At 46.5% G+C, this 12,500-nt stretch overlaps 1 protein-coding gene across 1 annotated transcript in view; it reads left to right on the top strand.

Annotated features, from left to right (window-relative positions):
- rbm46 (RNA binding motif protein 46) overlaps window positions 1-1,705 on the top strand; it is a gene marked incomplete at both ends in the record, with an annotated part of 8,074 nt that extends 6,369 nt beyond the window's left edge. Inside the window, one exon of the mRNA XM_079295811.1 lies at window positions 1,464-1,705. Coding sequence (XP_079151937.1) covers window positions 1,464-1,705 — 242 coding nt within the window. The remainder of the gene's footprint in view (window positions 1-1,463) is intronic.
- Window positions 1,706-12,500: the final 10,795 nt, after the last annotated feature.

Raw genomic sequence — 12,500 nt, forward strand, 5'->3', positions numbered from 1 at the left:
CTCCCTCCCTTCCTCTCCCCCTCTCTCTTGTCTCTCCCTCCCTCCCTCCCTTCCTCTCCCCCTCTCTCTTGTCTCCCCCCCTCTCTCGTCCCTCACTCTCCCCTCCCTCCCTCCCTTCCTCTCTCTTGTCCCCCCCTCTCTTGTCTCCCACCCATCTCTCTTGTCTCTCCCTCCCTCCCTCCCTTCCTCCCTCTTGTCTCTCCCTCCCTCCCTCCCTTCCTCCCTCTTGTCTCTCTTGTCGCTCCCTCCCTCCCTCCCTCTCTCTTGTCTCCCTCCCTCCCTCTCTCTTGTCTCCCCCTCCCTCCCCCTCTCTCTTGTTTCTCCCCCCTCCCTCTCTCTTGTCGCTCCCTCCCTCCCTCCCTTCCTCCCCCTCTCTCTTGTCGCTCACTCCCTCCCTCCCTCTCTCTTGTCTCTCCCCCCTCCCTCTCTCTTGTCTCCCCCTCCCTCCCTCCCTTCCTCTCCCTCTCTCTTGTCGCTCACTCCCTCCCTCCCTCTCTCTTGTCTCTCCCCCCTCCCTCTCTCTTGTCTCCCCCTCCCTCCCTTCCTCCCCCTCTCTCTTGTCTCTCCCCCCTCCCTCTCTCTTGTCTCCCCCTCCCTCCCTCCCTTCCTCCCCCTCTCTCTTGTCTCTCCCTCCCTCCCTCTCTCTTGTCTCTCCCTCTCTCCCTCCCTTCCTCTCCCTCTCTCTTGTCTCTCCCCCCTCCCTCTCTCTTGTCTCCCCCTCCCTCCCTCCCTTCCTCCCCCTCTCTCTTGTCTCTCCCTCCCTCCCTCTCTCTTGTCTCCCTCCCTCCCTCTCTCCCCCTCTCTCTCTCTTGTCTCTCCCTCTCTCCCTCCCCCTCTCGCTTGTCCCTCCCTCCCTCCCTCTCGCTTGTCCCTCACTCTCCCCTCCCTCCCCCTCTCTCTTGTCTCTCCCCCCTCCCTCTCTCTTGTCTCCCCCTCCCTCCCTCCCTCCCTCCCTCTCTCTTGTCTCTCCCTCCCTCTCTCTTGTCTCCCCCTCCCTCCCTCCCTTCCTCCCCCTCTCTCTTGTCTCTCCCTCCCTCCCTCTCTCCCCCTCTCTCTCTCTTGTCTCTCCCTCTCTCCCTCCCTTCCTCTCCCTCTCTCTTGTCTCTCCCCCCTCCCTCTCTCTTGTCTCCCCCTCCCTCCCTCCCTCCCTCCCTCTCTCTTGTCTCCCTCCCTCCCTCTCTCCCCCTCTCTCTCTCTTGTCTCCCCCTCCCTCCCTCCCTCTCTCTTGTCTCCCTCCCTCCCTCTCTCCCCCTCTCTCTCGCTTGTCCCTCCCTCCCTCCCTCCCTCTCGCTTGTCCCTCACTCTCCCCTCCCTCCCCCTCTCTCTTGTCTCTCCCTCCCTCCCGCCCTCCCTCCCTCTCCCTCCCTCTCCCTCTCTCGTCCCTCCCTCCCTCTCTCTTGTCTCCCCCTCCCTCTCCCTCTCTCGTCCCCCCCTCCCTCTCTCTTGTCTCCCCCGTCCTGCAGACTCGTCCTTCCTGAGCTCTGCTTCCTGTGACTCCCCCAGGAGCCCCTCTCCCTCTCTCTCCGCCCCCCCCTCCTCCTCCACCAGTCCCGGGTTGCTGACCTACGGAGGCAGAAGCTTTACCTCCTCTCTCCCCCCCCCTCCTCCCCCCTCCCCCTTCACCCTCTCCTCCCTGTCCACGCTGTCCCCCCCCACCTCCCAAACTCAGAGGCTGTACATCAGCTCCCTGTCTCCGTTCTACTGACGGTGAGACGCTCCCCGTTCTGCTTGTTGTCTTCATGAGAGCCGTTGAGATGAAGACACCCTTAAAGGGGCGGGCTTAAAGATGAAGACACCCTTAAAGGGGCGGGCTTAAAGATGAAGACACCCGTAAAGGGGCGGGCTTAACGAGAGACAACAGGGGAAGTAAAGACGTGAACGTGTCGTTACAGGAGGTTCAGCAGCGAGGACGGGACGGACCAGTCTTTACTGTGATGTCTCCTCCAGACATGTCCTCGCGTGTTTATTCACATGTAATCTGGGACGAGGGGGAGACGGCTCCTTCTCTCTATCGCCTCTGGTTTAGAACAAACATGGCCGCCGTTTAGAGTCCACGTCAGACTGATAACATGTCTCTGGTAAATGTCAGCCGCCTCCTCCTCCTCCTCCTCCTCCTCCTCCTCCTCCTCCTCCTCTCTGGTTTCATCTTCCTGCAGCCAAAGTTCACCTTAAAGTACCCAGAATGCCTCAGCAGCTCACTTTTTATAGTTTCTTCCATTTGGTGTTGAGTTTTTAGGTGAAAGATATTCACATGTCGAACAGATCTCCATCGGCGGGAGAAGAAGGAGAAGAAAGACCTCTCAGCATGTTCTCGAGTGTTTGAGCGTTTCTCCTCTTCTTACGACACAGAGAAGAGAGGATGAGGAGGGTCCACTTCTTCTTCTTCCTCTTATTGTTGGTTTCCACTTTGTCTTCTTCTTCTGTGTCTATTTATTCTTCGAGTTCTTTTTCACGCTCATTCCCTTCTTTTTGTCGTTCTTTTTCTTTTCATCCTGTTTTTACTTCTTCTTCTTCTCCTTCTTGTTTATCTTGTGTTTATACTTCTTCTTCTTCTCCTTCTTGTTTATCTTGTGTTTATACTTCTTCTTCTTCTCCTTCTTGTTTATCTTGTGTTTATACTTCTTCTTTATCTTGCCGTTCTTGTCGTCGTTCTCTTTCTTCTTCTTGAGGAACGTCTCCGGCTCCCTTTCATGTTGCAGATAACCCGACTTATGTGAGGGGAGGACTCGAGCTCCTATCGGTCCGTCTGATTGGACCTCACACACTTGTCCTTCCTGTGTTTGGGGTTTGTTGACGCCTCCCGGACACAAATCCTAAAGCGCTGGAAGAGAACGTTTCTTCCACGCGTCCTAATTTGACCGACCCACTTTAGAGGATGAAGAGGGAAGATGTTTTTACTGCAGGCTCTTCTTCCTCGTTGGTGTTTGAGTCCAATTTAAACCACATTCACTGATGAAAGAGAAGAAGAAAAGAGCCAGAACACCAGTCGAGCTTTTATTTAGATTTCTACACTGTAAGAAATAACAAAGCGTCACATCGGAGTTAATGAGACTCGTCAGTGTCATTGAACACTTTAAAATCCTTTATTTGTTTCTGGGGAACTAAGTATTTATGTTCTACGTTTATTTAAAATGCTGATTAAATTAATTCATGTTCATCTACTTTAACGATTTAATGAGTAAAACAAATATTAATTTCCATTTTTTCTTCATCAAATAAATGGCATTTAAAGCTTTTATTTTGAAGAACATCTCCAGGAAATGAAAATGCTTTTTCCATTTAGTGTGTGAGAGCTGAGGAGGAGGAGGAGGAGGAGGAGGAGGAGGAGGAGGAGTTGTTCATCAGAGGAGCAGGCATGAGGAGCTGAACGTGTTCTCACTCATCACTGTTCCTCTTCCTGTCTTCCTCTTCCTGTCTTCCTCTTCCTGTCTTCATGTTTGTCGGTTTGTTCAAGCAGCTGATTGGACGTTCAGGTTCCGGCTCGGTGGAGCTTTTGAGTTTCAAATGTTTTCGTGTATTTCTACACAGAACGGTTTCTGAAGTTGAGTTCAGAGTGTTTCACGTCCGTCCCGACTCTCATCTGTTTTTAACATTCTGGACTGTAATCAGTTCACTGATGCAAATGAACCCTCAAAGAGTCTCTCAAGAAAAGTGCCTATTTATGAACACAAGCTCATCAAAGCAACACAGGAGCAGCTCCAGTCAGAACCCGTCGACCCGCTTTAGAGAGGCGGGATGCAGAGCGTGACTCCAGATGAGACCTGTTTAGAACGCCGAGTGATGAAATGTTGACGACTGAAGGACTTTTACTGTTGAGAAGTCTTTGTTTGTTGTAATGTGCAGCTTTTCAACCGTATCTACTCAGTAAAGTATTTGTTGTAAAAAACACGGCTGATGTTCTCTGTGTCCCAGAGGAAGAACCACAGGGTTCCACTGCAGAACCACGTCCTCACGTTTCAGAACAGAGAGAGGAACGTGTTTCTGATCAACAGGAAGACCAGCGGAGACCGTTCATTTAAAGTGATTCATGCTGAGTCAGCGCGTCTGGTTCAGCAGAGAAGATTCAGAAGATGTTTGAATATTTCTTTTATTTCCGCCAGAGGACTTCAGTTGTTTTCAAATCCTCAAACTGTATTTTCTTGCCGTTTTCAGTATATTTCTCTTTAGAGAAAACATACACTTTCTCCTCGTGTTGACAGCTAGGCTAACCGTTAGCATATTGACTTACAGGAGTCATAGCAACACCGATTTGTCTGTATGACACACATACTGACAAATCTGTGTTTAATGCAGACGTGTGGTGCTTCGTGTATGTTTTATATTTGGTTAAGTTCAAAATAAGCGCTGAAAACACGTAAAACATTGTTTGTGTTGATAAACCAGGACTGTCTGCTAACATGAACATTCTAACATGCTAAACATCGATTGCAAACATGAGCATGCTAAAGTTAGCATAAAACAAGGCCGAGCCCAAGTTCAACCTAAAATTCAATTTAGCATTCCAAGCTATATGTTAGCATGCTAGTGTTAGGCTCAGCTGTACTTTGAGTTTAATGCGATCCACAGGTGAGGGTAATGGTAGCATAGCATGCTAATATGACATAAGCATGCTAATGTAACATAAGCATGCTAATTAAAACATGTAGCATTTTTACACGCATTGTTTTTGTATATGATTTATGGAACAAAAAACATCGCTGTGTGTTAGCATGCTATTGTTCAGTAAACTCAAATCAAGCACGAAACGAGTGCAGCTGAGGTTGATGCACATTAACACATCAAGCTAACATAAGCATGCTAATGTGTGACTCAACGTTTATTAGCTGAAATGCTAAATTAAGGTGAATTTGCTAAATGGTATATTCTATCGAACTATTATTAAACTGACGGAACAGTTGAGTTTAAGAGAAGCTACGATTAATCTGGACATACTGACGTGGTAATTGTTGCATGCTAAACATTAGCATGCTATTCGCAATCATCAAATCCGACCAATCACATCCCTCCCTCTCCGTCATGAATTCCCAGACTTCCTTTGGAAGTCGCAGCTCTTCGTCTCTTCTCTAGAAGGTGTGGAACGTTTCCTGCGGCGTCTCGTGTGTGAACAATAAATCCCCCAAAAATACAAATGACTCCGAAACAACCAGACCGTGGAGCAGTGGTTCAGCGGAGGTTGTCTCAGGTGGACGGATGAGGGATGGTGGTCGCCCGAGGCCTTCTGCTCATCAGTGTGTGCAGATGTGGAGGCAGGACAGATTCACAACAGAGCAACCACACGGTTTGTTTTATCGGAGAGGGGAAGCAAAGAAGATGAAGACTGCCTTCAGGGTGCGAGGGATCATTTGATGAAGAAGAGGAGGCGGATGTGGAAAAAAGATTCTTTTAGCTCGATGCCACGCTGTTGTTAGATTTACTCTTTGAGTTCTTTTTTAACTTCCTTTCATACGTTCAGAGTCAAACATTTATTTTTCCCTCTGGTGTGTGACACCCTGCCATGATGTTCTGAAGGCTCTGCAGAGGACAGATACACACACACACACACACACACACACACACACACACACACACACACACACACACACACACACACACACACACACACACACACACTCTCTGTCTCTGTCTGTCTCTCTCTCTCTCTCACACACCTACTCTCTCTCTCTCGCTCTCTCTCTCTCTCTCTGTCTGTCTCTGTCTCTCTCTCTCTCTCTCTCTGTCTCTGTCTGTCTCTCTCTCTCTCACGCACCTACTCTCTCTCTCTCTCTCTCTCTCTCTCTCTCTCTCTGTCCTCTGTCTCTGTCTCTGTCTCTCTCTCTCTCTCTCTCTCTCTCTGTCTCTCTCTCTCTCTCACGCACCTACTCTCTCTCTCTCTCTCTCTCTCTCTGTCCTCTGTCTCTGTCTCTGTCTCTCTCTCTGTCTCTCTCTCTCTCTCTCTCTCTCACACACCCACTCGCTCTCTCTCTCTCTCTCTCTCTGTCTGTATGGTGCATTTAGCCGCCGCTCCTCAGGGCGACTTCCAGCCGCTCTGCCAGCAACACGTCAATAAACACCAGAGACCAAGAGCACAAATTCAGATGTTTTTCGGAGCCCCAGCTGACCGGACGAGTGCGACTTTATCAGACACGACTGACGGGAAGGAAAAGTGTTTGGCTTCTACCGTCCATTCATTGACCCAGATACCGCCCACGGTGTTTGAAGACACCCATACCCGACGGTCCTTTCCCTGAAACACTGTCAAATGTCTCCAAACCAAACGACAATCTCATGGGAATGTTTGTCTTTCACATCAATACATCAAGCAGGTCTTGTTCTCCACATACCGGTCGTATCTGTGCTGCTAGAATAGATCCTCTTTGTGTACTCTAGAATCCCTGCCACGCTCTTATCCCTTCATGTAATGTAAATATCTCTCAGCCAGAGATACAAGGACCAGTTTGGTACATTTACAGGACTCGAGCGGTGGGTTTACGTTCAGAAGTGTTGCTTCACTCTGTGGGCAGAAAACCCTTCAGCTCAGTCTCCTGGTGTCCCCGTTCATCTGTGACCTCACACGAGCGTCCTGCATGGGCTACAACCGCCTTCAGACGCTAATACCTCGCGGTGCCCCAGAGCAGTGGGTCACAGGCCTTTTCTTCTGGGGACCCACTTTTTTTTATAAATCTTTGAAAACATCTTCACAGAGTGAATACTGATGAGTCCCTCATGGGACTCAAAGGATCATTCCACATATGAATGTTAGATACAAACGATTATGGAGGAAATTCTACCAAGTTATTTGCTGACCTTCATGAAATCTCCTGCGACCCAACAGTGGGTCCAGACCCAGAACTTTGGGTTTCAGGTCTGCTTGCAGAACTTTGCCTCCTTTTCGGCAAAAATAACTACAAACAGACCACCAGCAGAGCCGCCATTGAAGACTGGGTCTGGTCTTCAGGTGTTGACGAACTGCTACAATATGTGACACAATTCAAAAAGCTATTAAAGTCTTCGTTACGTCTCCGTTAGCCAGCTTATTCCTTTACATCCCACTCTGCATGTTCATGAAGCCGAGTCAACACACCGGATTCAGAACAAAGGAACTACAAAGAGTCCTAAAGACCACGAGGTCTGAGGGTAACAGGGAAACCATTGCTTTTGTCAAACAGCACTACGAATGAAATGTGATTCACTTTCTATTGTATTACTGTGGAGGCAGAGATGTCAAAACTCCAGTAGAAGTGAGAAAAAACATGTTTCTATCAGCGGATATCGGGAAACAATGACTCAAATGGTTGTTGTGTCATTTTTGCCAGATTTTCCTGCAACATGTTGTTTAGCTTGATGGCGCTTGATGGCGCTAACACAGTCTGCACATGCTCATTGATGCCTCTATCTACTCCAACAGTGGGCCCGGGTTTGATCCCTGTGGAACACCAGAAGAATAGAGCTGGACGAATGAAGAGCCTTTGGTCCAATCAGGTAACGTAAAACCAAGTTTGTTTAGATTATTCAGAAGTCTTCTGCGGCACAAGCAGGCCCTTTAGCCTGAGTATAGCCAGAGTATAGCCAGAGTATAGCCAGAGTATAGCCAGAGTATAGTTAGAACTAGAGTGGATGAATTGCTCCCACGTTCATGGCCTCTGGAGGAAGACTCCTACAGAGTTTGGTCTTATTATTTGTGAAATATCTGAAAAACTCTTTGATAGATTGCCATGAAATTGGTTCAACTTGTGCTCTTATGTGTTGACAAAGACATGTGGAGACATGTGAAGCTTGTTGTTCTTTTGTATTTCGGTTTAGCAGTAGGTTCTGGTAAGGTTCTGTTTCTCTCGGCGATAAAGAGTTGAAGAAGTTCCTCACACTGCTGTCGGTGAAGGTTCCTTTGACAAAGTCAGATAAACCAGATTGGGCAGCTGTGTGCAGCTCCCGGGAGCGGATCTGTCCAATGGAGTTTTGTCACCTTCTTCCTCCACAAACAGAGATAAACCGTGACGGACTGCATTCCACTGCAGGTGATACACGTTCACCGTGTGTTCCGGGGTTCGAATCAGCTATTCGGCAAAAAATAGATCCGGCCAAGTGCAGAAAAAGGCTAATAAGGCGTCAGCAGGACATCAGTAACGACTATCTCTTGATTACTGCTGCTGTCCGTTTGTTTCTCACAAGGACACACACACACACACACGCACACACATTACCATTTGAATGATTTATTAAAGGTTAAACTCCACAGACTTAGTTGGTATAAATGTAACTTTTTAGAAATCTGCTTTATTCGACTTTCTTTCCCAGGATCTCAGTTCTGGTGAATGTGAGTGACACTAATTCAAACCAGGAAGTCCAATAGTCCATTGAAGTACTGTCTCTCACAACAGTACTTATAATCAACGTTTCATTCTCTTTCCTCCAGTGATCGTCCCTTCAGACCGGAGGGGGAAGCTGACCGACAGGAGCCGGTCATGTCTGAGACTCTCAGTGACTCGGGGTGGACGTTAAGCTTCAGACAGCACCATGACTCAGACTGAGTCATGGGTTTCCAGCCTAGAAACAACTTCCTTTATAGATGTGAACCCACGGAGACTCACACAGCACTTCCACCTGGAGGAATCATCGTCTGATGCACAAACTAACGACTTCCCAAGTAAGCACTGAAGGGCCATTTAGCTGTTTGTTGTTTCTTTGAACGTTTTCAATCCGATTTATTCCAGTTTGAGCCTGAAGCCCTCTCAGTCTTTACAGCTGTTCAGACATCTGTTCTGGGTTTTTGTCTGTTAGTTGGCAGACAATCTCAAAAACAGCTGAAGGTAGTTCAGTTCAATCTGATGTCATGTTTAATTATGAGGTACGCAAGAAGTGGTTTGTTTTTGGTGAGGAACTGTCGGCATGAGCTTACAAAAGGTTGCTTACAAATGCTGGTTACTGCACCTTCACTGATGACGAAACAGTCCTGGAAAATGATTGGCGTACTTTACTGAGAAGGCTAGATTCATTGAAAAAATAGTGATTTCAGAAAAATACTTTAATGCAGCACGATGTTTATTTCGTAAATCATGGTCCGATATCGTAAAATCACCCGAGTTTCCATCTGGAAGCTGGTTGGAATTTGGTTGCAGCTGTCAGAGAAAACTCACTTTCAACATGTTGCTGAACAACCTAAAACCACCACTTGGATTCTCATTCTATAACAGATTCTCTTCCATCAAAGCATCACAGCTTCCTGCTGACTTAACAGTGAATAACATGACACCAGAAGATCACGGGAGAATGATTTCATCAAGTCCTGCTTTGATGTGATGTTTTACAGACTGAATCTTCTGGATTTTTACAAAACAAATGTAACATTAGGAAGCCAGGAGGACAGTCTGTTTACAGAGAAGATGAGGCCATAAAAGAATAATTGAGTGTGACTGTTGATACATTGGCACCTCCACAGATTGTATCCTCAGTGTTTTAGTATTCAGGAATGCAGTTCAGGTAATGATAGTTTTCTCTCAGCGTCAATGGTCTTCATTTCTTCCTTCGATTCATTTGGGACACGAAGTCATTTCCTAACAGTCACAGATATTAATGATTCCTAATGACAGCAGGTGTGAATGTCTGATCAGTATGCAGGAGATGCTCTCACTGTTTCACAATGTGTTTCTGGAAGCTTTCTTTCAGGTTTAAATGGTTCATTATGTGTAACGATGAGCAGCCGGGTGTCACCTATGATTGGACGCCTTCAGTACAACTGCCGTTGTGAAAATATTAATGTATATATTTAGAATGTGTGCAATCCAGTTAAGATTGATTTTCCTTAAGAATATTGATCATTTACAGAGAAATAAAGCCCAATAGCTTCAGATCCACAGTTTAATCTGAGCTGGAGCAGCTTTCACCGACCAGACTTTCTATGGATGCATATCCGTCAGTGTACCTCAAACATTCCCGGGTGATCTTTGACACTATCAGGCCCTTTGAGTCCAGTTGAGGTTGCAGACCTCCAAACCTTTACCTGTCCCGACGACCATAAGTTCTAATCGGCCGAGTCATCTGCTGGTGCAGTTTTGTAGTGTGGTCTGTAAATTGTTCACTTTCAAGATCAGACTCTTCCGGCAGCTCCCTGGTTGGTGATGCTGTTGCTGCTCCGGCATACATGCTCACTCAGGCCTTGTTGAGACTGCCAGCCCAAATGTCTGACTCTGTCTTAAAGCTCTGATTTCAGAAACAAACCAGATTTGAATGTAGCCTTTAGAGGAACATCTTCACATCCAAAGCAAGTGTGGAAGTGGATTTTCTGTTGCAGGCACCTGTTAATGTTTTATTAATGTAGAAGGACAGAAGAAGGCCGTTTTTGGTCACAGTCCATGTACATCACATCGATCCGAATAAGGAAAGAAATGTCGAGAGAGGAAATCACGCATTCATGTTCCTCAATCTGTCTGCCCGTCTGTCCATTCTCTGCCCTCATGTCATCTTCTCAAATGAATAAACCTAATTTTCTCTCCATAATTGAAATCCGCTCAGTTTTCCTCCCTCTCTGCCCGGTTGGCTGTTCATCCTTTCCTCAGCTGTCCTTGGTAATCACTTATCTGTGCATCTTTTCCTCCCTCCACCATTTTAACTCCTGTCAATCTCCCTTTCCTTCTCACCACCCCTACCTGTCACCACACTCTTTATCAATCTTCTTTCCATTGCTGATTTCACTCTTTCCCATTCATTTATACACTCCATCACTCTCTTTCCCTTCCCATTTTGATCGCCCCTACTTATTCCACTTGTTTCTCAAAAGCCTTTCCCTCTGCATCCAATTTGTACACCCTCCCCCTCCTCATTCTGTTCTCACTTTCCAACTCAAATCAACTTTCCAACATGCAGGTACCTCTATTGCTAACGGCCTTTGTTCAAGAATCTAAGTTGTTTGCATCCAATATAAAGGAACCAACCATTTCTAAATAGATGTAATAAGAGCTCTTGAAGTTGCCGATTTAAGTTAAAAAGAACAATAAAACAACAGGCTGTTGCCGGCACATGAAATCTTGCACATCTTGACTTCTCTCTAAAGGATAATTAATCCTTGGAGAGCAAGAGAACCGCACGAGTGACCCACTGAGGTAGACCGTGTGCCTCGGCCCGACTCTACAGAACTCATCTGAATCTTCAAGATAATTCGTCCTGTCTTCTTGAGCTCAGTGTGATTCAGTTCAGTCCTCTGGATCTCTACAGGATCTAGTCCTAGTCTTCTTGATTGAAACTAGTCCGGTTGTGTGTAACTCATCGATATCTCCAAGATTGTCCTGGCAACAGAAACTCATCTGGATCTTAAAAAGAACCTAATGTTGTCCTTTGAAACTCATCGGTAGTAACAAGGCAACTAGTCTGTTCTTCTGGAATTCATCCAAAAAAGAATCGAGTGGTTCCCTCTGGAACTCACCTGGGTCTCTCTGGAAACTAGTCCTGTTCTCTGGAACACATCTGGATCTTGATGGAAACTAGTCCTGTTGGGTGGAACTGAACTGGACCACGATGGAAAGCAGTCTTGTCGCCTGGGACTCATCTAGATCTTGACAGGAACTAGTTCCGTATTCTACACCTAATCTGCATCTTCATTGGGACGACGCCTTCCTTCTGAAATGATATGGATCTTTATGGGAACGTGTCTTGCCCTAAACTCTTGGCCTTAGCTGTCACAATCACAAATGCAGATATCTCCTTTCAGGTTATGAGGGCTCTGAATATTTTAACGATTAAAGAAAATGATTATAATTATTAACAATGGCCTTCGTAGTGTTTGACCTTATCTGCCACTGGTGTTCCTCCAGTCGAGTTCCTCTGGCCTTTATACTCCATAGTGAGGTGCAGTGAATCTGTTCTGGAGGCTTGTAAGGGACTTATTGATTTAGAAGGGCTCACTTGAGAATACCTGCACTTCTACTAGAATATGCAGGTGGTGATCTCTAAACACAATATGCAAAATGAGGCTCATTAACATGAGACTCCCATGTAAGCACTGCCATGAGTGACCTCCAGTGTTTTCACCTCTGTGAAGATGACAGACTGTAAGAGGCTTCAGGCTGCGTTAATGGGGTTCTAAGCGCTTTAAAAAGTGCAATTTTCATCGTGTTTCTGAATTAATGAATTACGCTTTGACACAAATGTTGCTCATTAACATTCTACAACGTTGGACATTAGAGCACTTCAGTGTCGTTCTGTGGGTGTGTGAGTGTGTGTGGTCATGGTACGTAGCTGTAGCTGTAGGGTGGGATGAGGTGGCTGTGGATAATTTGGTGCAACATTGTCGGGCTTAACGAGATGACAGACCTTCATCCCCTTCTTCTTTTCCTTCTCTTTAACTTTGCTGATCCCATGATGACCCATTATATTCACACATTCTCCCCCATATTCCACATTTTAACTGTTGCTATCCCTCCCCCTCATTATGTCTCCTAATGATGTTCTGCCCACCTCTCTCTTCTCGTTTCGACTCTAATTAACCCCACATTTTAGCACTCTCTTTACCTTCACCCACTCATTTCCATCTT

Source organism: Melanostigma gelatinosum, assembly GCF_949748355.1.
Source record: "Melanostigma gelatinosum genome assembly, chromosome: 23".
Taxonomy (NCBI): Eukaryota; Metazoa; Chordata; class Actinopteri; order Perciformes; family Zoarcidae; genus Melanostigma; species Melanostigma gelatinosum.